Source organism: Melanotaenia boesemani, chromosome 10, assembly GCF_017639745.1.
Source record: "Melanotaenia boesemani isolate fMelBoe1 chromosome 10, fMelBoe1.pri, whole genome shotgun sequence".
Classification (NCBI taxonomy): Eukaryota; Metazoa; Chordata; class Actinopteri; order Atheriniformes; family Melanotaeniidae; genus Melanotaenia; species Melanotaenia boesemani.
The window spans coordinates 17,952,335-17,978,604 of record NC_055691.1 but is presented as its reverse complement, the minus strand read 5'-3'; the positions used below and the strand labels follow the sequence as shown (position 1 = coordinate 17,978,604).

General features: G+C 38.6%; 2 protein-coding genes across 10 annotated transcripts in view; one reads left to right on the top strand and one right to left on the bottom strand.

The window, feature by feature from the left end:
* Window positions 1-15,353, bottom strand: part of LOC121647450 (AP-3 complex subunit beta-2) — a 51,793-nt gene extending 36,440 nt beyond the window's left edge. For 5 of the 9 annotated variants that reach the window (XM_041996891.1, XM_041996894.1, XM_041996890.1 and 2 more), the window contains exon 1: window positions 15,135-15,353. In XM_041996891.1, the coding sequence (XP_041852825.1) occupies window positions 15,135-15,247 (113 nt within the window). In that variant the 5' untranslated portion in view covers window positions 15,248-15,353. Of the gene's footprint in view, window positions 1-9,777; window positions 10,386-15,134 lie in introns of those variants that run through there. The other 4 variants (XM_041996887.1, XM_041996886.1, XM_041996888.1 and 1 more) reach the window with 2 other exon arrangements.
* Window positions 15,321-26,270, top strand: LOC121647564 (dynein intermediate chain 4, axonemal-like). The gene is made up of 17 exons (XM_041997095.1): window positions 15,321-15,409; window positions 16,977-17,136; window positions 17,521-17,684; window positions 17,876-17,994; window positions 18,214-18,361; window positions 18,534-18,673; window positions 18,759-18,922; window positions 20,348-20,519; window positions 20,726-20,880; window positions 21,029-21,115; window positions 21,212-21,366; window positions 22,111-22,271; window positions 23,113-23,228; window positions 23,346-23,444; window positions 23,585-23,811; window positions 23,903-24,053; window positions 26,038-26,270. Exons 1-17 carry the CDS (start codon window positions 15,321-15,323, stop codon window positions 26,074-26,076), a joined length of 2,346 nt encoding a protein of 781 aa, XP_041853029.1. The 3' UTR covers window positions 26,077-26,270.

The window sequence follows — 26,270 nt, the reverse complement described above, 5'->3', positions numbered from 1 at the left end:
AAGAAAACAGGCTTTTCCCTCATATTTTCCAACTTGGATCAGCTTAACTCTGCTTGCTATCAAGCCACCATATGTTTGTTGGTTTTTGGAAAATAAACTTTGGGAAAAAAAAAAACACTTATTTAAAGAGAGGACCAAATTTTGTGAAATTCAACTGAGACAGAAAAAAAAAACACAAGATGGTGAAGGATGCTTCTACGAGATAGTCCACCAACACATATCAGAGTGGCTACATCCATCATTTATCACCTATAGAGAGAACCAATCCACGGAGGATGTCTTAACCCTTCATGGCTGAGCCATCTGGAGAACACAAAGAGCTACTATGCTCTATGTGGACTACAGCTTAGCATTCAATGCTATCATCCCGGACATCCTTATCACCAAACTGCACCACTTCTCCCCACCTGCTCATAGATAAAGAACTTTCTCACCAACCGGCCACAAAGTGTCAGACTTGGCCCCCACCACTTCTCCTCACTGTTCCTCAGCACTGGCTCCCACCAGAGATGTGCGCTAAGCCCTCTACTCTACGCCCTGTACACTTTTGACGGCTCCCCATCCCACCCAAAAATCGTCATCATCAAGAATACACGCGATTCCAACGTGGTTGGGCTCATCACTGATGATGGGCTGAGACAGAGAATCTGGTGAGATGGTGCTCAGAAACCAACCTGGTACTGAATGTGCCAGAACTGATTGTGGACTTCAGGAAACACAGACAAGAATTTGTCTGTGTTTCCTGACAAATTAAAAAAAAAAAAAAAAAAAAAAATTAAATAAAAAATAAAAAAAACATGTAGACTACATAGGCTGCAAACTGTCACTACCCTCAGGTTTCTGGGCACCCACATCTCCTCTGATCTCTTATGGACTGACAACATTTGGGCCCTGGTGAAGGAGGCCCAGCATTTCCTCCATGTCCTAAGGATGAACAACGTGTAGAAGGTAAAAGCTACTGCTCGCCTTCTATCGCTGCTTGGTGGAGAACGTGCTAACATACTGTCTGGGTGTGTAGTACATCGGATCCACTTTTGAGAACAGGAAGGCTGTGCAGAGGGTTATCAACACTGTCCAAAAAATCATGGGCTGCCCTCTGCTCTCCCTTGAGAACATCTACTGATCATCCTATCTCAGGAAAAACAAAGCCATCACAGGAGACCCCTCACATCCCACCCACCCCTGCTGCCCTCTGGCTGCCGTTTCAGATCAATCAGGTCTCACACCTCAAGACTTACAGTTTTTTCCCCTGCAAACAGCCAAAGGTCCATCCTATCCCTCCCCTCTCCCCTCCCTTCAAGCGCCCTCAATGAACTAGAGCCCATACAAAACAATAAACCTGTCTTGCACTTTCATTTTCATACTCCCCTACAGAACTTGCACAGTTTGCACTACATTGTCTTTCTTACATTGTCAAAAAAAAAAGAAGAAAAAAAAAGAAAAATTCCAACATTGCAATTCCCCTTTGGGATTAACAGATTTTTTTTTAGTCTTCTATATTTAACCACTACTTTTGTGTTCTTTAATCCTTGTTTAATTGTTCAAACTTTTATATTTCTCCTTTTGTAATATTTTTATATATTTTTCCTTTGTCTAATATGAACAATAACTGGGTGGAGCACCCACAATGTTACTGTAACTGACACTATACAATGAAAATGAAACCTATTCTATTCTATTCTATTCTATTCTGTAAAATGTAAAAAATCTAAAAAGTTTCAAGTTCCCCACAATATTCTGACACGTTAACCCTCCTGTTGTGTTGTTTGTGCCAACTCGTGTTGTTGTTACCCTGTTGACATGCAACTCTCCAGCCTTTTCACTCACCCATCATCTCCATTCAAAACAACAGGACCGGACCGCTCAGCTCACACATGAGAGGAGAGATCCTCGTCTGAGTGGATCTGAGCCGACATCTCCACCCTGCTGCCATGCAAACTGTAATAAACCATTACTGACAGTTTCTACCAGAACCAGCGAGCAGCAGTTACACAAAGGCAGCTGATATTTGCAGACAGGATCACTGCAGTAGATGCCAAGATAAAGATACAAGAGTGATTAAGTAATAATTACAAATCAATGACATCTTCACATGGCTACAATGTGCTGCAACAAATCTAAAGTGTTTTACATGTCAAAAAAGACCTGAATAATAGTGACTATAAGGGAACAATATATTTAGTGATTGTCTTGTGGTTTCTATAGAGATAGTGGACTTGTTACATCACTTTAAAGATGGCAGCTATCGAGAGATAGAATAAGAAAAGGCCATCCATGTTTGAATTGCTTGTATGTAAAACTGAAATTAATCAAACTTTATTTTATTCGTTTTGTCTTCATGCCTAGGTAATTTAACAATATGCCCCCACTTCAACAACAGTCTGCAAACTGATGAATGAATGTCCACACAGGAAGATTTCCTGATGTCTGAGGTGTGGGAATGAAGGGTGGGGTTTGATCGGTGGTGGGGGGGGGGGGGGTGATTCAGTGACTACAGATCTCTACATTTTCCCCAGCTAGTTTCCAAGGCAACAAAGGATGCAATGAAATTAAGTTAAGCAATTTTGTGCCTTCCTGCAGAGCTTCTGTCTCCTCTGAGGACATTGTCCCAAGTGTCATTAAATCAGTGTTGCTGTGATTTATGCCACTTGCTCTGTTACAGTAAGGTCCATCTAAATTTGGATGCTGACACAAGTTTTGTTATTTTAGCTCTTTACCAAAACATATTCAAGATATAGTTATCTAATCAATATGGGCATAAAGTGTAGACTCACAGCTTTAACCTGAGGGCATTCACATCCAAACTGAAGGGAAAGTTTAGAAGTTACAACTCTTTAATATGTAGCTGCCTCTTTTCCAAGGGACCAAAAGTAATTGGACAGTTAACTTTAAAGCTATTTCATGGGCTTTTACCTCAAAAATTTATCATCAATCAAGCTGGTAAAAGGTCTGCAGTTGATTCCAGGTGTGGCATTTCCATTTGGAAGCTGTTGCTGTGCAATTGTAGTCCGTGTCTGCTCTCTTGGCGCGTTATTTTGCTGCATTATGACAATACGTGGTCAAATGAGTTCCCAATGGATATGAAACAGCCCATCGTTGGACTGGGAACAAATATGCACAGTGGTAAGCTTAAAGATAAAGAAGCTAAAGAAGACCACTCAGTTCTGGAACAGCATTCTGGGGAAAGATGAAACTAAGATCAACCTGTAACAGAATGATGGGAGGAAAAAAGTATAGAGAAGACTGGGAAAAGTTAATAATCCACAGTACACCATATCTTCTGTAAAACAAGGTGGAGACAGTTAGATGGTGAAAGCATGCATGGCTTCCAGTGGCTCTGGGTCACTGGTCTTTAATCCAAATGTCACAGCAGTAAGAGGCAGCTGGATGAAATCTGAAGTTATAGGGATGTACCTTCTGCTCACATTTAGCAAGGTTAAATGAATATTACATCACAATACAGATGAACAATGACCCACACAAAACATACTGATATCAACACGACTGACCATGAATTTGACTTGCTTAAGACAAAATTTACAACAGAAAGACCCACAAACTGGTAGCAACTGAAGAGTTACAGTAAAGGTAAACCAAAGGAGGAAACCCAGTGTGTGGAGATGTCCACGAGTTCCAGACTATGTTGGCATGCAGAGACCAAATTTACTGTCCTAATATTTCTGGGCCTAACTGTATATAAAAGGTGTGAGGTGTGGGGTTCAAATATTTGTGAGACATACATGCAAAATTCTCAGTTATTCATGCAGCTAAAGCAGTCTGCATTATTTTGAGACACTCATCAGATGTACAACCTTGAACGGATGCAGACATAAAATATTTGGATACAGTTGTGTAATTGTGCCTGTTGTTGAGTCGGGCAATACATGTTTGAGTCTTCCAGCCTTACATGAGTACAGTTTTATAGAGTCATTCAATATTCATGGGTAGGAGCTGCACTGTGGTGCTAGTTCGAATTGTTGCTTCACAGCAACAAGGTTCTAGGTTTGAATCTCATCCTCGTGCCTGTGTGGGTTCTGGTACTCTGACTTTCTGCCACAGTCCAGAAATATACATGTGAGGTTAACTGGAGGTTCTAAATTAACCCTAAGAGAGTGTGTGAGCATGCACAATGGACTGACATCCAAGGTGTACTTGTCACTCACACAATGGTGTCTGCCTCCAGACCCCAGATCATGGCTGGATATTTTTTAGCTGGCTTTTAAATATTAAAAAGAAGTTTAAAACAGGTCTATATTTAGATACATTTATTTTTAAAAAAAAGGATATTAAAGGTATGCACTCTCTCTTTGTTTTATTTATGCAAATGTACTCTGATAAGAGCTATAATATTTTGTCGTTATCAGGGTCTAAGAAACCACTTCCGTAGCAGCAAAAAATGGAGGCCTGGCCGTCTCTGCGGAGGTGGCAGCTGCAGAACAGTTCATTCATCACAACTCTGCCCCGAGTTTAAAGTGAGAGTGCATGTGCCACTGTGTGCAGGAAAGGTTGATGCTCTGCTTTCATATGCGTTAAGCATCAAACTGTTAATAATTACGCTGTATCACAAATTATATATCTCACTCTGTCAGGCACTTCAAAACCAAAATTCATCAAAGCTTGTCAAAGCAAAACCTCACAGTTTGGATTATTTTTGGACGAAGGCCACGAGCTGATGCTGATTTCTTCCCCACAAATAAGTGGTTGGGTGCCACAACAACTAAAATAATAGAAACAAACAACTTGCCTACAGCACTGAATGGCCAGACATGAAAATGAGTTCATGATGATTTCAAGTAGAAAATTTAAAGCTTCACTGCTAAATTTCTCCCCGTGAAATCATGACAATGGGTAGCTGCTTCTGGTCATTACTCCAACAAGGTCTTTTCAGTATATCCTGAAGCTGCTTCTATCCACTGCCTTTGATGTTTGCTTTTGAAAAAACTCTACTTTTCCTTTCTTTTGTAAATGCATCTTTTCTAAGACTTTGTGAAGCTGTAACCTATTGTAGGGTTAGGAGGAACCTTGTGTCTACATATAAGACATCTTAGAAAATAGCTATTGCAAATTCTACCTTTAGGCACTTTCTTACAGCTTCTGTCCTAAAAACACATGATTTGCTCTCATATATAGAAAATACCAAACATAGCACAGATTGAAAAACATGAAATAGTATATATATATATTTTTTTTGCACCAAAAAGATTTCTAAAACTCTGCATCAGCATGCTTTGTAGTGTGTCCTTAAAAAAACATTGAAGAAAAAGTTGGAGGACAAAAAAAGTGTCAGGCTTTAAAAAAATAACAATAAAAAGCAGATGAACGGGATCTGGAAGTGATATCCTTAAGAAACCAGAGATCCATCTGATCTATCTGCTGTTCATTGAAGCATCATCAGAAATGGTCTCAGTGGAAGAGTGATGTCAAGAAGGGACTGGAATGTAAACTGGGAAAAAAAGGCTGGACTGAAAATCTGTAAACTGACAGCTGAATTCACGCTGGATGTGATTCTAAGACAGTTTAGAAAGCAGGAAGTCCCTTTATTGTGATTAACAAGTAAAGTTGACAAGTTGATTTATAAATTCAGATGGTTTCTTTAATGTGTTTTACCTGCTGGGAGGGAACTGAAGAGGAGACTCAAAGGATTAATTTGTTTTACAGCTACTACCTTCATCAGCCTCACTAATTAATAATGTGACAGGGATTTATGTGACTTGTTTGATGGCAAACAAGCCTGTAGGAGATTTAATTAAGAGCAGACTAGAAAACATTCATTACTTTTGGTGTACGTAGGCTAGTCAACCTGTCAAAAATAGAATTATAAGACAATATAAACATGCATCACATGCAGTGGTGGTCATAATGTTACTGGGGAAAAAGAGAGCAGAGGTTCAGCAATCTGGGGAAAAAAAGGCACAAGCGAACTGTAGAGCAATCCCTAAATAATGTCCCTCGACAAACAATTTAAAGGTTTTAAATATTTAGGCGTCTGCTGAACATATCATGAACAGACCCTGAGAATCTGGAGGGAGACGCCTGGAAATCAATGCCTGTGATCTTTAGCTCCAGTAGTAGCAATGCATTAACATCAGGCGCAATTCTGTCATGGATATCTCTTCCAAAAATCACTGTCACACAATTCTTGAAGTTCATCTAGAAATACAGATTAAAGCTTTATGTGAACATGGTCCAAAAGTACTGCTGTCTTCTCTAAAGCAAAGCTCATTTAAAGCAACGATACATAAGTTTCTAACATTAACACTCTTTGCTTCTAACTCATTTTGATGGTACACCGACATTCATCGCTCACATTCCTGGAGCTGTTGTTTGCCTTCAGGTATCCGAGGCTGAGAAACCGCACATCACAACTTTTTTCCAGCCCCGAGAATCACGTGACAGCAGTATTTTGCTTTATGACATAGCGTCACACACCCACACATAGAGGATGGCTGGAGAGAGCTCAGAGAATAGACAGGATGTGAGATGGATGCCAAATTAGTCCCAGTCAGGGGTCGCTAAAGTGCCAAATTTGTCCCAAAGTTCAATTGTGCTACTTTAACCTTTAAAACTCTACCAGGCCACTGGTGTCCCCGAGCGCTACCACTTATATTGTCAATAGTTTCTCAGGAATGGAAGTGTGTAATTCTGTGGGACAAATTGTCATTGATAGGTTACCCTTTAGGTGATTTAACAAAGTTTTGCAGGCATTTATACCCCAATCTGGGGGTTTACAATCCAGCCACAAAATTTTTTTTATTCTGAGACTATATGATAAATCCTCAATGATAGATCCATGATAACATAATTATCTATCACATTTTGTAATAAAAAGAAGAAAAAAAAGAAGAAAAGATCACTATTGCTGCTATGTTAAGAGACATCTATTTTGACCCGGGAATTATGAAGAAGCTCCTTTCTGTCCAACTTTTGACCAATCGTAGTAATGTCCAAACAGGAGCAGCCAAAGATCAACAAGTGACAAGAAAGTTTATGCCAGTCTGAAAAAGAACAAAAATAATGGTCCTCTATGGCTGGATGTTTTTGAAGCACCCTGCCGCCAAAAACAGGTTGAGTTGGAGTTGGTTGTGTGAGTATAGTATGTAAATAGTAAAATAAATAACTGTAAATAACAAAAAAGTGTAGATATGTAAATAGTTTCTGTTGTGTGTTTGTTTCAGTGCCAATATTTTTCTCCTGAAAGCCAAGACTTGAGAGAATCATATACAGATGAGAAGGTTTGGTCACTGTTGAGCTGTGTTACTTCTACAGCGTACTGTTAGAAATTAATTCAGTTTAGTTTCTTGGGTTGGCCTTTATGATGCTATATCTGTTAAAACATTCATTTTACATCTTCTTTTTAAATTTCATAATCTGACTACTGAAGCTGTCCTGAAGAATAATGTCTGTATGTTGACCAAAAACAGCCAAAAATAGCGTGGAGTATTAAGGGTTAAAATGGATTTTAATGAGGAAAACGGTTCTGAAATTGTAAATTCCTTCTTTTTTTAGTCACTGATGCTACATCCTCTAAACTAAAGAGTAGAGGGACCATCAAGATGTCATCAAGGTTCAATTTAAAAGTCCTCATCTCCAGTGGCAGAGTGGCCAGAGGTCATTAGTAGCTGTGGAATGATCAACCTGCTCATCTAGAAAGACACTGAAAGGTAAATACCCACCCAGCACAACGGCTGTAAAGACATTGAAAAGATGACACCTACAAACCCAAAAATGAGCTTCTCTCGCAGAGATAATGCCACATTTGGATTAGTAATAAGGCATGAGTAATAACGTTGTTTATGCAGTTAAAAAAATGGTGTTCATAGATTAATCTTTTTGCTTAATGCATTCATTTTGACAGCGCTAATTAAAACTTAGAGACCTATAAGGGGTTTTCATGTGATTTAACACATTTATGATGTTGGAAAATTAATTACCACATAAATATGAAAATTGAAAAATCATGATTATTTTTTTTTTTACAATCATCGGACCAAGAAAATCTGTAATTGTAACATCCTTAACATATAGTAGCAGTCACAAGTTTGGACACAATTTCCCATTGAAACTAATGGAAACATGTGTCCAAATGTTTGACTGGTACTGTATATGCACTCTCCTTTCCCAGGGCCATTAATCAACCAGGAGAGAACCCACACATGGATATAACATGAAAACACAGCAAAGCCCAGCCGAGCCTTGAACCAGGAAGCTTTCTGCCATGAGATGACACTGCAAACCACCACACCGAGCTGCCTGTTGAGAAACAAAAGGTGAAGGACCAACGTCTCCTTCAGGCTCTATCAGCAACTCAAAGATCAGAAATTAAAATGAGAATGAGACAACTTTCCTCTCTCAAAGGTCCAGAAACTGGTTTCCTCAGCTCCCAGATAATTACAGACTGTTGGTAAAAGAAGAAGAGATGCTACACAGTGGTAAACGTGGCCCTGTCCCAAGTTACTCCACAGTGATGAAGTTTTACAAACTGTATCTGCCACTTAAATGAGTTATCTTCAAAATAAAGTCATATCTTGACAGGCCAAATGAAAAATGACCCTCAGGCTCAAACGGGACATCAGTAATTCTACACCAGCCCTGGTTCTCTTGTTTCTCTGCGTTCAGTCCCGTCCAACCAAATGACAGCAGAATTTACAACAGCTCTGAATTATTTAACCTGCTGTGGTACAACAGAGCAAGCAGGTGCTCGGGTTACATAGCACCAAAGCCAAGAGATCAGGAACTCTCCAGCTGGAAAGTATCAATGAAAGTAGGCCAGTATTCAAAGATTCAACTTCAGATGCAGGGTCATTTTTGTTCACCGAGATCCAGCCACTAAGGCATGAGAAAAAGATCATTTGAAAATTAATTTGCATGAATCAGAGCCGAGTGAAAGATTTAGGACTTGCAGCTTGCATTTATATGCAGCTGTTTTACATAAGCTGACTCTTTGAGGAGAAACGTTTCTTGTTTTTCCACGACAGATGCTTCCAAAAGCTCTCATGTCATAAAATAAAAAGAAGCAACTGCAAAAAAAAAAAAAAAAAAGAAAAAGAAAAAGTGTAATTATATGTGTTTTTGAGCAAATCTAACTCCGAGAGCCACTTCCTTGTGTTTCTCTTTGGAGGTCTGCACTCTAATTAATTAAGAATAGCTGTTTTGGCCTTTTGCTTTATACAGTCTGAAACATGATTCTTTAGAAATATATTACCATAGAGTTATGTTTTTTATATATTATATATATATAATCAACTTCTTTAGGTTTATTCACTTTTCTGTTCAGCTAGGGCACCTTTAAAATATCATGATCTATTTTATCCCTGATGTTATCCTTGAGCTGAATTGTTTAACAGAGAAAGAAAGTAAGCTCCTCTACTAGTTTTTTTGTTGTTGTTGTTGTTTGTTTGTTTTTTGTCTTTATGCTATAAATATGAAATGACCAATTAACCTTTTTACAGCCTTTTGTGGAAAAATAAACCTGCCTGAGCCATCTCTACCACTTGGATATGTACAGCCAAAAGTAAGTGTTTGTTACCTGTTTAAAATATTTACCATTTCAATATTGTTACTCTGTTGTTAAATGTCACCTCAGCTATTTGATTCTTATTATTATTGTCCTAAGGAAAACAGAAAATGCAAAATCCTTGATTACGTTTACGTGACTAGTTTTTGCAGCATGTTGACTCAATTTGAAGGTACCATATGGTGAAGTGTTGGATGCTATCAACCTCCAACCCATTAACCAATCCTAACATTTCCAACTCCTCAAACAGAAAATTGTCCTACCGCAGTGGCTGAGTTTGAAAACTGCCACCGCCGCCACCTCCACCACCTTCTTCCAGATGGGCTCGCTCCTCTTGGTCTCCTCCACTACCCCCTCCTCCTCCGCCACCTGTACCTCCAGATCGGAGGTACCGCAGTTCATCCGGCTGGAGGGCGCTGTACCAACCGTGCTGCGCGCTATCTGGGGTCAACACGGGGCTCTTGTCCTCCTCCTGGCCTTGGACCTGACTCTGCACCGTCTTCACGATGTTCACCGCGTTCACCGGCAGCTGCAGCAGCTTTTGCATGGTGGTCATCTTTGAGCCTCAAGTCTCAGCCTCTAAAGTTGCTGGTGGATGAAGTAGAACAAGGCTGCAGGTTTCTCCAGCTGTTCTTTGCTATTAATCAGTCCAGGTTCTCCTCAGAGCGTTTTCACGCAGCAAAGATCAGCACCAGCCTTTCTTCCTCCAGAGGTTTAGTACATCCAATGTGGACGTTTTTTGCGAGATTGGCACAACAATCCTCTTTAGAAATGCTCCAGTGTGGAAAGGTTGATACACTCTGCTGCCTCGGTGCTTTAATCCGAATCCAACAGAGCTCCAGAGCACTTTATGCTTTTTTTTTCTCCTCCCTCCTTCTGTTACTGCTGAGTCCGTGCACATCCAGGGAAGCAGCAGACATCAGCTGCTCGGTAAATGGATGCTCGGCAGGGAGGGGCGTGGAGTTTTATTTGCCGTGACGCCTCTCCTCTCGCGACTCCTCCCGCAGTTCATGTGGTTCCTGTTGCTGCAGCATGCCTCTCTCTATGCCTCTGTGCGTTCACGTGTATTTCTGCTCCAGCTCTCGCAACGATGACAGTCTCTCCCGTCTTTTGCCACGCTATCACCCCCTCTGCACCCCCCTCACGCTTGTCATCTTTGCTCTGACTCTTCACCCAAAAGGGGAAAATAAGAAAAGAAAATCCTGTTAGTGTTAACTCTCCCTCACGGCATCACCTGGACTCACTGCCAACACAGCTTTGCTGCTAAGTGACAGATGATGTTAATGTTACACCCTTCTTTCTTCCTTTTGCTCATTATGTTTCAAAACTGTCCTGTTTTATTCGTTTTTAATAGTCTGCACGCTGCCTCGGTTTTCCTCATCTTACATGACTCAGCTTTCTTGGCAGTGTCGTGATGAGGACGTTTCTTTCTCTCCCACCCATTTCTTCTGGGCTTGGACCAAAATAACTACCTTGAAGCACAACTCATATATGCTCTCTGAGATCTGTAGCAGCTCGGTCGGGATTTGTTGATATTTGATGAAGGCAAATATGATTTTTTAACCCATGATGTCATCAGCAGATACACCCCAGGGAACTGGTGTGTGAATTACACCACCAGTCCCTGCATAAGGTGTTTCTATTTTTAATCTGAAAAAATTAATTCAATGTTAGAAACAGATCTTAGATCATTTTCACCCTGCAGTTTACTTCAATGGGATCTAGCCCTACTTATATTCTGTTACCAGGCTCCTGTTGCCAACTCTAACTCAGGCTTTTGTCCTATTTTGTTGAAATAATTTAGGCCTGATTTTGGGTGCACTGCAGTGGTATCACATACTCCACGCGAAGAAAGGCTAAGGAATACCAAAAGGGAATATACTCTATAAAGATGTTCATGAATTAATAAACTCTCACATGTCCAGAAGTTGGATAATTAACGCTGGAGGCGCTGGAGTTTTTAAAGTTTTAAAGCATACTGTAAATGAATGAATGAGTTTATGATAACAGTAAAATTACTCATCTAATTTTATATTGTGGCATCACAGGTAGGCAGCCGTTTAAGACTCCATCACTTTTACTATGAACTATGATAGATAGATAGATAGATAGATAGATAGATAGATAGATAGATAGATAGATAGATAGATAGATAGATAGATAGATAGATAGAGAGAGAGAGATGGTTCCACCACAGTCACTTAGCAGATATGAACATATGCAAACTGATCTCAGGGCTGGACACAACTACAAGGAGTTTTCAGCCAATAAATGAACCTCAAACGGATACAAACACACAAAGCCCCCTCTGCTGGTCAAATACAGAAAAGCAGGGCTGCTCATGTTACTGACCAACACGTCTTACTGGGTACAGCTTTAGAACGAATCTGAGAACATTAGACAGCGAGTAATGGAATTTATTGTTTCCAAGGCAAAGAGGAAAGTTTAAAAGTTTATTGCCAGATATCCTGAACACTTTTAGGCTGATGCTTATATATATATATATATATATATATATATATATATATATATATATATATATATATATATATATATATATATATATATATATATATATATATATATATATATGAACTATGTTCTGTTTAAATGAGGGAGTTATATGTAAAGATTCAGTTTAATATTCAACAAGGTATTTAACAAGAAGTTAAAGTAGTTACTCTTTAGTTTGAAGTTTGATAACCTCAGATTATTCCTTTTACACCACATCCAGCAGATTTTTATTATTACTTTTTTTACAACCATAGTCATTTTAAGATGATTTATCAAGAAGAATACAATAAATAACTTAAGGAATAACACAGCATATTTCTCAGTTGTTTTGCTTTTATGATATCTGTTAGAAATTAGATTACCTGTGATACAGCTGCATTGGAACCTACTCATTTAACAATGAACAAGACAAACAATAATAAAGTAAACTTACAGTACCCAACAAAAGTTTGGATGACCTGTTTGGTCATTTTGATTGAGTAGGTACAAATGTTTATCTGGTGCAAGGAGAAACTCTTCTTCGGACTTCAAGGAACTCCAAAGAAACCCAAGAAGAAGCCTCCTTTTTTTTTTTTTTTCCTGTGCTGCATTTTATTTTAACAAATCATGGACACATAACCTCCAAACCCAACTCCAACATTTAAATAAATAGTAAGTTAGCAAAGATTTTTTTTATTATTTTTTATATATAGCACATTTTTAAAGCTGGGTTACAAAGTGTTCTGCATAAAAATAAAAAAAACATCAGAAAAGAGCAACAACATAAGCAAAAATATGAAGAAGCAGAACAAAAGCTATGTAAATGTAGAAACCCCGCAAAATACAGGGAAAAGACACACAGGTAAAAACATTTGAAGGTAGGAAAGTAAGAAACATCACAACACAAGACAAAACAGCGCAAAACCAAAGCCTGAAACTCTGATAGTCAGAAAAAAAAAAAAAAACACATTATTTGTGACTTAAAACATCAGAGACTCAAGATCTGGTCTTCAATAGAAGACTGTCCTGTGTCTGGGTAGGACTGTAAATTTACAGACCTTACTCAGAGGACCTGATCTTAATCGGGGTCTAGCAAGGAGTCAAACGTTCACTCATTTATTTTAATGCAAGCTTATTTAAGGCTGAATAGCTGAGAAGGAGGATTTCGAAGTGAATCTTGAATTTGAATGGAAGCCATGAGAACTAGGGTGATGTGAGAGGAATATGTTGTCTTAATGAGCAGAGTAGCTGCAGAGGTCTGGAACAACTGTAAATGAGTGACAAAAGCTTGACTTAGACAAGAATAAAGATTCACTCACCAGCCACTTTATTAGGTCCACCTATTTAATTGTTTGTTAAGACAAATAGTTCATCAGCCTGTCACATGACCACAACTCAACTCATACTTTGGTTTCAACCAAAATATGCAGAATACCCTCTCTGAATACACAACATGTCCAACCTTGAAGCAGCTGGGCTACAGCAGCAGACCACACCAGACGTCACCCTGCCAGCTAAGAACAGGAAACCGAGGTTACAGTTCACACAGACTCACCAAAACTGAACAATAGAAGATGGAAAATTGGTCTGATGCGTCTCCATTTTAGAGACACCAAACTTTTGAGAGAAACCAAATTAAAAATGAGTGATAAATAATTTGGAGGAGACTGTATGTCACCGCCAAGCAATAAAGTAGCAACACTACATCAGCCTTAACGATAAGCGAAGTAGCTTGTTTGCTAAATGTGCCGTGCAACATCAAACAACAGCGACACATACAGACTGATCCCAGAACAGGACCCCCGGTTTAAAGTGGGGGGATAATCCAGAATATATCATCCCTCTTTAAGTCTAAGTGGATAAATCTTTCACAGCAATAAGATCTTGTCCATGTAAACGATCCTGCGGTGTGGCTTGTCATCAGATGAGTAGCGTTTCACTCACTGCTTCTGAGAGAGTTGATGATTTAATACTGAGTTGCTGAAATGTTTCTTAGTCAGCCTGAGATTATCCTCCTTGCTGTGTAAAGGAAACATCATCAGATGACCGCTTAATCCAAAGTGGGATGCCTAACTGCACTCATTTTCTCTGATGGTAGCTTGGATTGGCTGAGTGCTGGATGTCAAATACCCAAACCAATTATTTCCCTGTTTTTTCCTGCAAATAATTAAGCTTGTTATTAATTTGTAAGCTGTGTTGTGTTGCTTTAAAACTAACAGATGAACAGACAATCTGTGTTTAAGTCTGTAGCAAGAAATCAATATTTCAACTTCTTTTTACTTGGTTTATAATGCTTGAGTCATGATGGTCATCAGTCTGACATAAAGGTAACGCTAGGCATTTTTCCTCACCTTTATAGGGTAAAAGAGTAACTGTCAAAGGGATGTCTTCTGTAACAGGTGTGTAAGTTTATGATGAGATGAAGTGGTCTTTTGCTATATTCTGACACTTTACAGACCAAATGGTTGATAAATGCATGGACATTCAGTCAATGAATCAGAACTAATGGCTAAGCTAACACCTTATACCATCATCAGACTAAAACAATGGCGAGATTGCAGACTAAACTATCCCAGACCCTTATCAATAATAGATGTCGTTTGTTTTCCTATCTTGAAAATAAAAATGAAAAAATTTAAAGTGTATCTTATTAAGTTAAAATCCCAGTTCAGTTTCAGGTGACTATGCTTGAGCTGCTGCCGCTGTCCAGTAGGGGTGGTGCTGAAAAGCTCGAGTTAGGGCCTCACATCTCCTCTCACGGGCCTGTAGCTTTTCCCCTTATAAACATGCCGTTTTCATCACCCTAACTTTGCTGTTTTAGACACATATGACCGGACGGACGTATATTACCAATCGACGCCAGCAGCGGCGTCATCAGTGCTACCAGAGAGGCTAAATCACGGTCAGATTCACCACCAGGAACAGAAGCAAACGCCGCTCTCAGTGAACACGGTCCAGACAGCCAACAAACTTCAGCCTCCTGTTTCTTTATTAAAATCTATTTTGCGTGCTGACAGGAAAACACACTTTCAGGTCATCTCTGCACCTCCCCCTCGATAAGCTGCCCCGATAAACCCCGACTATATTCAAAAAGCAGCATCAAGCTGAGGCAAGCGGCTCCGTGTACCTCTTGTAGTCGGAGGAGAAAATCCCTCCACTCGCCGGATCGTGACCATATTCAGGCTCCCCGACGCTAGACGAGCCCCCCTTCTCGTCGTTGAAAGCCGAGCTAGAGGACATTGCCGTGGCTTTGTGTTGGTTTTCTCGGCCTGGTTGAGCAGTGACAGAGATTTAGCGCAGGAGGAAGCGGGATATGCGGCTCTTAAAGGCGCACAGACCAGTTATCTGCGGGATGCAGAGGGTGGTGATGGGTGGCACAGGAGAAGAAGCGATGATGCAGGGGTCACGTGATTTTCATTTTATCTTTTTTTATGGCGCTGTCGTTGTTGCTTCCGAAAAAAATGGTTCATTTTCTACTTTAGGAAGCTGATTTTCACTGTTAATGCTTTAAAATCTGCTTCCACTTGAGTAATCTTGAATACACGATTTATTGACGATTATACAGACATTTTCAAATATGCTAAAATACTGGATAATCAGTGGAAATAGTATGACCTAACAATTATTGAACTTTTCAGTTTTCATGGTGCAAGCAACATATAACTTCCACTGTGAACTTTTTATGGCATATCTGAGTAAAGTTTCTGAAAATTTTCACATAATAATAATAATATTAACAATTATATATATATATGTGTGTATGTGTGTGTGTGTGTGTACTTCTGCAAATCATTTTCTTCAGGAGTCGCTTAGTTACAGTTACAAATTGTATTATTTTAAATGGATAAAATCATCTCTTGTGCGAGAAACTTTTTGTTTTCTTACTTTGTGTGTGTAAAGCCTCTAGAGACAAAACCTGCAAATGGAAGTCCTGTAGCAATTGTTGCATTGTGTGTGCGCGTCTGTATGTAATATTGTTTTGGATGTATTGTCCCTGTCAAATTAATAAGAAAAAAAACAAAGAAAAAAAAAGAAAAGAAAGGATCTAAATGTCATCTTCCATGTCACGTTTTCATTTGGTTTAGAAATGCATTTATGTATTTCTTTTATATATTAACCCCTTAACGCCTGAATTTATTTACAATTACATTAAAATAAAATAAATACAGGAAAAAGGGAAAAATACCAAATGTATAAAACTGGATAAAACCAAATCATATAACTATCCAATAAACTAATGACAATAAATGAATAAAAATACATTCTTAGGCCTACATACTTAGCACAGAAATGAAACGAAATAAAAACAATCAAATAAATAGTTATTTAATCAGATAAAAAAGAAAAGAAAACAAATATGCGACAAGGAGTTAAACATCTGCTTATCAAATCAAGGGCTTAAATGAAAAAAAAAAAGAAAAATATTATACTAAAAACTAAAAACACACAAGCAGTAACGCTTATCAAAACTGTGCTTAGAAACCTAGAGAGGGCCAATCTTTTTCTTTTTTAAAAAATCTTTTTGTACAAAGCAAACAACAAAACAGTCAATAAAATATAACTGGAGTTGTTTATATGATTTTGTAAAATAGACTATAATATTGTATAAATGTATAATAATAGTATTTAAAAAGTCAGTTTCACATTTGTAATGACTCTGGTTCTTGTTAGCATAAAAAAGAACTATACGTGCTTGAAGCTAACTTCACCTCAGCCGGTTAACTACAGTGGCGCGAGCGTTTAACGTTCAGCAAATGTAGCTTAGCAAATAGTGGCAGCCAAAGACCCACTGAAGTAGAAAAGAGTTTAACTTGTAAATTAATCCTTTCAGTAAGAGCATACTTGTAATAACGATCTTATGTGAAGAGGAACGTTTAGGAGTCGTTTATCTGGTAGTACCTATCTAAGCTAACCTGTTAGCTCGAGTTTTTTGTAAAACTAATTTTGTGATCCTTGCGTTTTCGCTTAGATCTTCTGGTGCGATGAGTAACTCGAGATCAAACATCCACAAAGTTAGCCATGGTTCAAAACTTAGGTTTGCTTCAGTGGTAAATAAAATCCAAAAAGGCAGCAACAGCAAATTTAACAGCCGGAAAACTGACGATCGCCCTCCCACAAGAGCACTCCAGGTATGCGGACTGGATGCTACATGTTTTCTCCCTGGCACATGTTGAATGTTGATCGTGTGTTAATTTGATAGCTGTCCATCAGTAAATGTACATTCTAAGTTGATGTGCCAATAAACTAAATGGAGCTTTGCTTAAAAAAAAAAAAAACAATGAGGAAAAACATAGTAGTTTTTATAGTAGTTTTTTCTTGTTGTTTTTTTGGGGTGCTTTTGTTGTTATTTTTATATAATTTTTTACTCTGTTTTTAATTGCTCAAAATTCTGATCATAGCTAAACATCTACAACACATTTAAGTGCTGAAATGCCGTATATATGTGTCCAAAATGAGATGAAACTTGATTGTACAGTGAGTCTCATGATGCTGCTGTGACTCCCTCTTTGCAGGTGTTCGATTCTCATGTAAAAAATGTCCTTCCTCTGCCCATGCTTCCTGCAGTGCTGGGAGACATGCCGGCCAAGTCAGAACGAACAAGTCTGGATGCATTCTTTCCCAGCCCAGGATTAAACCTCTCAAAATCCAGCTCGAGCAGTAGTGTGTGCTTTTCCAGGTATCATATGGTGATATTGTTTTAAAGTAGCTGATTTGATCATCAGACGGCAGGTCTGGAGCTGAGTATTGAAGGATTAGTGAAGGGCATACAAACTGTTTGTTGGGACTTCATGAGAGACGGTGATGATGGTATCCAGCATAATCTATTAATTAATTAATACTGTTTGTATGTATTTGTGTGTATTTCAGATTGTTCCACAGTGCATTTTCTGATGGCAGCATCCTATCCAACCTGTATCAAAAGGTTACTGCAACTGATGATAGCCTTCATGTGAAGGATATGAACTTAAACCTGCCTGCTTCTTCCAGTTAATATATATTTTTAGTGCCATATTCTCCTCATTTTTAGCTTTTTGTCTTGAGCTATTTATCAAATAACCATGTGAAAATTATATTTGACATGTAACAATGTGTTTACTCATTGATAGTATTTTTAATTGTTCTGTTTATTACATCCCTATAAAATCTAAACCTTTGTCTTGCATACATGCATAGTTGGCACTTTTCTGTCTCTTGTTGACTGTCAGAGAAAACAGACAGAGTGGAAGGGCATGTGGCAGAAAACACGTTGGATCAGGTAGTTGACATCATCCTTACTGAGACCGAAACTTTTACCCTGCTGGACATGCCCAGCACTCTTACCTCAGAGGAGGCTGCTCATGTAGAACAGATAAAGTAAGTGTATGACTCACCTGACTGGTTTTTCTAAATATTAGATAACATCTTGAAATACGTAACAGACACATAAAGGGGTGCTTTATGTTTTTATGTCATATTCGTATAGTACATAGAGTAAAACTAAACTTGACATTCTTTGTAAGAAACATTTGTCATACTTTTCTTGCAGAGACAGAAACAGTTTTTATGCTGAGCTTTGCCAAAACAGAATGAGCAATGAAAATTATTCTGAGGTATCAACCCAGACGTTAGTTGGAGTACCAAAGACCAAACAGGTCCAGACTGAAGGGAACATTTTAATTGATAAGAGTAAGGTTTAATATTCCCAGCTGTAGTGTGTAGTGTGGTGTAATGTTATCAGTGTTACATTTAAGAATTTCTCTCATGCTCACAGGCACAACTGCTACAGTCTGGGACATATATGACTCTTTCTGTGCGCAAAATAACCCCCCTGAAAATGATGAAGCTGAGTGTCATGATTGGACTGTGGGCACCAAGAAAGACCAAAAAAAGAAAGACGGGAGTGGAAGCAGCAGCGGCGACACAGGTAACAGCACAATCAAAACCTAAAAGGTTTGTATTTTAATTGCATTACCAAAATCCAGTTGCATAACGCTGTGTGATTACAAAGGCAGAAAAGTGCACATGCAGTATGTTTACAAAATTTTTAAAGAAGTGCATGTGTGAAGTTCTCTCTTATTGACTCTATGTACATGCACTAACCTGATTTCGACTCCCATTTTTAGCTATGAAAGGATGCATTTGCATGTAAAAACGTTCTTTGCACCACAAATAAATATACATGAAATTATAAAAAAAAAAGCTGAATTTTACTAAATACAAAATCTAAGACACTGATCTGTAATTCAGAACACTCAAAATCTCTTATTCGCTGGTCTCACTTATGGAAGAATGAACAAAACAAAAACTGCATGGAAAAACAGTAACACGAGCAAACAGTCCTACCTGTTTGAAACAAAAGACCATGAAGAGGTTAAAAGTAAAAAATAAAAAGAAAAATAGTTCAAATACAAATGAGAGAACTTGCATCAGCTCACACCAGGACAGCATCATGTCTACAAGCAGAAGAGCAACAAGTCCTGCTTTACCTGCAACGGATGCTTGCTTTAACTGTGCACTTGTGTGGAGGAAGACAACCATGTAAAAATGGAGAATTATTGTCCTTTTTTTGGCCTACTTTTGAAAACCCATAGAATCTACAGGTTTATAGAGTAAAATAATCCTGTGCCACCACATTAGTATGATTTCTAATTACTATACATATTTTTAAGACTTTTAAAAGCATCCTTAGTGAGGTCTTCCACAGCTGCTGTTATAGCATCCACAATTGTATTGTGGATGCTATAATCCCCCTGTCGCAGCTTGCTTTTGCAACACTATGAAAATTCTGCTGTGTATTAGTGTTTGAAATGCTCTCTTATTATTTTTTTACGTTGCAGTACAGTATGCCTACTAATTAATTTAATGAATAAATTAAAAATGTTTCTTTTATCATATCACTAACACCTCATCCTCATCTTTTTTAGTGCAGTTATATAAAAATTAAGGTTAGATATAACATTAAATAATTTGCTGATTAGTGATTCATTTCCAAAAGTTGCCCTCTGCTGCCACTTACAGGAATTTAACAGTAACAGCAGCCAACAAGCGCCATGAACTGTGTCAACCAGTTAATGACTGAAGTGACTGCACACATCTGTGAAAATGCATTCATATCTGCAAATGCACAAGAAGTAATCATAGAAAATATAACAATGCATAAATAAATGCTAAAATTTTAATTTCTTGGATTTTTTTTTCTTTTTTTTGGGGGGCTGCCCACATAGGCCCACATCAGTCTTGATCATCATGTTATGCCTTTCTTTGTCGCCGATGGGCAGGTTGCAGTCCACATTTATAGCTTGTTTCTTCATGTGGTTTTGTAGTGATATGTGTTTCATTTCTATATTTTTTTTTATCAACATCCTGTTAGAAATAGAAACAAGTGGGAGCACTTCAGATGCTGAGCCACACCTGGAGGAAATCATGCTTTCTGAACAGTTCAAAAACAGCTTGTTAGTAATGGAGAGGAACGTCTTGGCAAACAACTTCCAGCCAAAGCTGGCTGCTTATAGAAATCTATCCATCCTGAAAGGTGAGCGTAGCTTTTCACTGCCGTCTCTCTTTGTTTGTCCATGTACACTGCAGCAATTGATCATTTTATTTACTTGACTTTTTTAAAAACTCTTTGAAAAGATGACCAAACAAGCTTGTATCTTAATGAAATATATATTTTCTGAATTTTATATTTTCATGTGTATCACATGAAAAATAAAGTGTAATAACAATGATTGTGTTAAGATCCCAACATCATGGGGGAGCCTGGCTTCGAGGAGCGGAGCGAAGAGGACCAGGAGAGTTTTTTAACTCCCACCATGGAGAGTCTCTGGACTTTCGTTTACGAGCTTACCAAAGGATGCAACATAACCAGCATGACCTGGAACAAGACGAACCCGGTAACAAACAACAAACCCAAAAGAGACAACACCAGAAGCAGCAGCAGTTATTATTTATTTGCATTTTGAAGAGTAGCTGTTTACTTTGGTATTATTGATGAATGAATGTCTGACACTTTGCTGTTTGGTGTACTCAACTGTCTGTAAGGATATTCTGGCAGTGGGCTACGGTGACTTTGACTCCAGTAGCCAGAAACCAGGCTTCATCTGCTGTTGGTCTATAAAAAACCCTACGGTATGTAGGTACATTTTTGTACCCTTTATTTTCTTGCAGGTATGATCAAGAACACTTTGTAAAGACATCCCAGTTAAAAGTGTGTCTTCCTTGCAGTATCCAGAGCGCGTCTTCTCCTGTCACCGTAGTGTGACGTCCCTAGATTTCTCAGCCAGCAACCCCAGCCGGCTGGCCGTGGGGATGTTCGACGGCTCTGTAGCCATCTACAACGTTCAGATTCAAGACAGCAGGGCATGCTTTGCCAGCAGCAGGTGAATTCTGCACTGTGTGTTTGTGCTTTGTGTGTGTCCCGTTAGCTTGTTGTGTGTTTTATGCTGCTGTATATTTCTTTATGATTCTAATTAGTTTGACTTTATTCTTTAACTTTATTCTGTTATATTATCTTAAATTATTTAAACATAGTCTTAACCCTCTTGGCTTTTTTTAGTTTCTTGAAGTAGTCTTCAGGAATAGTTCTTCAGCCTTCCAGAAAGACATTTAAAGCTCTTTTTCTTCCTCCTCTTCAGTTTTCTGCCTTTTGTTCCCTTCTCTGTCAAGACACAAAAGACACTTATTGCGTGTCTTTTGGTCCAAATTCAGATTTTTTTTAAGGACGGGCTGCACACTATTCCAAAACATGGCAAGTTTCTGCTTATAGCTTTTTGGGAATCACTAGCAAAATGATACCAAATAAAATGGGAACAAATGCTGTATCTTGGCAACAGATGAGTAAATAAAGATGCTATTTAAAATCAGGCCTTTGCTAAATTGTCAGGTTGACGACACTGGCTCCTCCCTTTAATCAGGTGCATTTTTTTTACTAGAATGATTCAGATCAGTCAGAAAAATCAGCCAATGACAAACAAAATACTAATCAACATTTAAGGGGGTGGTTTAAGACTTTTGCACAGTATTGTGAGTGTGTGTGTGTGTGTGTCGGTGGGATGAGCTATGGAAGAAGCAGATCTCATTTTAAGAAAAAATACTCTTTTTCTTCTATCATCCATGTTTTGTAGTGAGTCTCCCAAACGACACCTGCTTCCAGTGTGGCAGGTCATCTGGACTAAACAAGAGCTGAAATTGTCCGGGGAGGAGAGAGAAGAGGTTCTTATCTCTGCGTCAGAAGATGGCAGGATTACCAAATGGATTCTCTACAACAACTGTCTGGACTGTATAGGTACAGCAGTCCAAACAGGACATCTTTTCATGGATGAAGTCAAAGTTATAAATGTTATAACATTTACATAAAAGTAAATATTGATGATAATTTTGTATAATTTATCTGCATAAAGTGCAAAAGTGAGCAGATTTTGAGTGAACGGTATCGAAAGAGCAAACCCATTTAACATCTGTATTACTGGAGATCATAGTATTAACCCCTTGGGTCATTTTGACAAAAACGTTTGTAATATGACCTCTCCAAATTAGAATTACTGCTGTTATTGAACCCTCTGGATTGTAAGTACAGGCTTGGGCTCTTTGTAAAGGTAACACTCTCTAGTTTCACCCACAGCAATCAGAATCACTGTAAATATTACTGATAAAAAGTTATATACTTTAGAACACACGGAAAAAAATATTTTTTTTGTCCAATGAGACCAATTTTGTCCAGAATGAGACCAACCTTGATGGGAAATATTGATGTTTGACCTATAGAGAGCCCTCAAAGGTAAGGAAAGTCAACATTTAAACTTTCTGCTTTTCTGTAAAAAAAGGCTTTAGTGTTAGCGCTGTGGTTGTTGCGTATCAAAATGGTTTATAGCATCGGAAAGACGAGACTTTGAGCTTTCATTTGATGTGTATATTGTGGGCATTTATGACGGAGGGGCTTGCACACATGGCTGCAATGTTGTTGATTAGTAGTCATGTACCGGGACCGGTACATCTGCATCGTAATGGGAATTATTTCATGAATCTTGAAGGAAGCTTGTTAAATAAAATACTGTTATGTGAAACTAACTGCTCTGACTCAATGCTCATATCCAATCCGTATCCTTTAAAAAAAACTGTTTTCTAAGACCTAATGAAGCTGAAGATTCCGAACAATAAGACGGAAGGTGCAATGAGAAAGACGACAACAAAAAACGTTCAGACAGCAGAAGCCCCCTGTCGTTCTGTTGACTTCCATCCGACAGTAAGTTGTGCCACAGAAATGAATCACAGTTACTAAGTTGACAAGCTAATAAAGTTTTGTTCAGGATGTTGTGACAGAGTATTTTTCTCTAATAGTTTTCTTACACTGATCTCGCAGGACTGTGGAATCTATCTGGTCAGCACTTTGGAAGGTTTCATCCATCGGTGCTCCTTAAGAAACAGCAATCATTTTCTGGATACTTACAAAAATCACATTGTGAGTCCTCTTGGGTAAAGCTCTTTGGGATATTTGAAATTGATAGAGGAAGTTAATGTTTGGTAGGTCACTGAATAACAATAAAGAATATTTAAAGCTGTGTTCATTTTCACATCATTTCTATTTCACATCTCTCTCAGGATGTTGTGAACCACGTCGAATGGTCACCATTTAATCCTGATGTGTTCCTGAGTTGCTCCTCAGACTTCACAATCCAGGTGTGGAAGCAGGGCAGCTTTACCCCCGTGCTGAGCGCCACATCTATCAAGAGCGAAGTGTGCACTGCCAAGTGGTCCCCAAACCACTCCACGGTGTTTGCAGCCCTTTACAAACAACAGGTGGATATCTGGGACCTGAATTCGAACATGTGAGTCAGTCTAAAAACATTGTTATGATCTCACTCAGTCTGATTTGAAACCAGCTAGTAAATATGATAACTTTATTTTTTTTCTTTTTAGCCTGCAGCCGACAATCGTGCACCATGCTGCACCGGGTGTGGAGCTGACATCCCTCCTGTTTGGCAAAGGGTCGGACTCTGTCTTAATAGGCGACAGCGAGGGCCAAGTGACTGTCTACATGCTCAGGAATCTCACATCTGGAACAGACAAGTAAAAATGTATCTACTGCAAAACACTTGAAATGCAGCTGCACCACATAATAAAAAGATCTCTTCTTCACAATTTCTAACATGGAAATAAAAACTTGTTTTCTCCTTGGTTAACAAAAATACATAAAAATGATTTTCTGTCTTCCCTGACTGTGTTATCCTTTCAGATTTTATGCCACCAGCACACTTAAAAAATAGTTTGAATGAAAAGGCATGAACACTACATGCTCAGATATATTTTTTAGCAACATTTCAGTTTAAATTGGATCTTCATCAGGTCACTTTTGACTAAACTTCAGTGACAACAAAGATCCACATCAGATCAAAACTTAACATCAGCAGCACTGAGTCTGTGTTCAGGCCTTTTCTCACTGTCATGTTTCTGCTAGTTTGCTGTGGCCCTGCACTGTTCATGTAACTAAATAATGTGTAACTATTTCCTTCTTTTATAGAGGTATTTTTACCATTGTGCTGAATCAGTCTTCAGTTTTAACCCTTAAAACTCCACTAGACTGCTGATGCCCCCACGCCCTGCAGCTTATATTGTCATGATTTCTTTGTGGGAGAAACTGTGGGATAAAATTATTAGCTTACCTTTTAGGTGATCTATGGCAGCTTTCCATGCATTTTTTTCTGCATGAGGAGTGCAGAGTGGTTATTGCATTGAAAGAAGTAACAACTGGCTTTTAGTTCAGAGATGTTTAAATATCTGCTGTCATTGATCATAAGGTCTGAACACCTTTAGCCTATTCATTACATAGTGGAATGTGTTGAGAGCAAAATAACATAAGAAATGGAAAATAAATCATTAACCCATGGTCTGGATTCAGAATAATCTAAATAAAAGTGGAAAGATCAGATCACAAACTGACCCAATTTCTGTGGAAATTCCTCCAGACAGTTCAAAATGAGGTTCAGTAGTGTGTGTGTGCACTCCCTACAACACCTGGGCATGCTTCTGATGAAACAACAGGGGTTCTCCAGAGGGATCTTCTCCCAAACCTGGATCAGGGCATCAGTCAACCTGAGCAGTCTGTGGTATGACGTGGTGGTATTGGATGGAACAAGACATTACGCCCCAGAGGTGTTTGATTGGATTCAGGTTTGGTGACCTGGTAGGCCAGTCCATAGCATCAGAGCCTTTGCAGCAATTTCTGACACACTCCAGATAATCCTGGCAGTGCTCCTCTTGTTCCTCCTTGCACAAAGGAGCAGATAGTGGTTCTGCTGCTGGGTTGTTGTCCTCCTACATCTACTTTCATGTCACTTGGTGTACTGGCCTTTCTCGGTGTTCTCCACACTGCTGGGAAACACAGAAAACCTATTTATCAGAGTTGTTCACAGTATTCTATTCATGGGCTCAAATGTCTGTAATTTATGTTGTGAATTTTTTCACTGGTCTCTCAAAAAACTTTATGGAACCAGGAAATGTGTTGTGTGTGTGCAGCTGCATGTAGTTGTGATGATTCTGTGACCCATCCACGCTCTTTAGTTTTTCAGCGTCTCCCTATGATAATGGTGGTTGGAACCACAGAAAAACCTTTTTTTAGCATACAGTGGAAAATCTAAAACAATGTGTGCCAAGCCAATACCATAACGTAAAAGCATCTTTAACCTTTGGTGGATGCTTCTTTTATACCCAACCCTGACACCCTCACCTGTCATCAGTCACTCAACTTATTATAGTTATCCAGGATGTTGTAGCTTTTGTATTCCATCAACTTTTTCATTTTTCTTGGGCTCTTGGAAAACTTTTTTGGAGTGTGTGTCTGGCATCAAATTTTTTCATTTGTTTATATTTTATAGACAAAATGAAGTTGGTCACTGAAAATTCTGTCTTGCACACTGGCAGATTTTTGCACTTTGGCGCCCCCTATTGAAGGCTAATTCAGCACCCATTTCACATCCTCCCTCTTCTCTAAACTCTTTCCAGCAGTCAGTCTGATGTTGTCTGTGGACTTATCTTTTCTTATCAATACCCTCTTTCAGGTGGACATTTTGGATGCCGTTCAGTCTGGTTCCTAGTGACCTCAGAGCTGAAAAACTGTAATGGAAAGAAATGTATTTAATTGCCACTTAAAACATGTTAATATTTTATTGTAAAAGTTGGCTTTTTGTGATAGAATCTGTTTAAAGTGTTTAAGCTTTGGTGTGTCACTGTTAACCCTGCAGTCAATTTAACAGTTGTTAAGAAAATATTGAAAAGCGGAAAATAAATG

Excerpts from the sequence above, each read along its gene's own strand:
- LOC121647564 (XM_041997095.1), top strand. The coding sequence starts at position 15,321 with ATGCGGCTCTTAAAGGCGCACAGACCAGTTATCTGCGGGATGCAGAGG. Across the intron at positions 20,881-21,028 it reads CCTGGAACAAGACGAACCCG|GATATTCTGGCAGTGGGCTA; the intron begins GTAACAAACAAC and ends ACTGTCTGTAAG. Across the intron at positions 21,116-21,211 it reads GGTCTATAAAAAACCCTACG|TATCCAGAGCGCGTCTTCTC; the intron begins GTATGTAGGTAC and ends TCTTCCTTGCAG.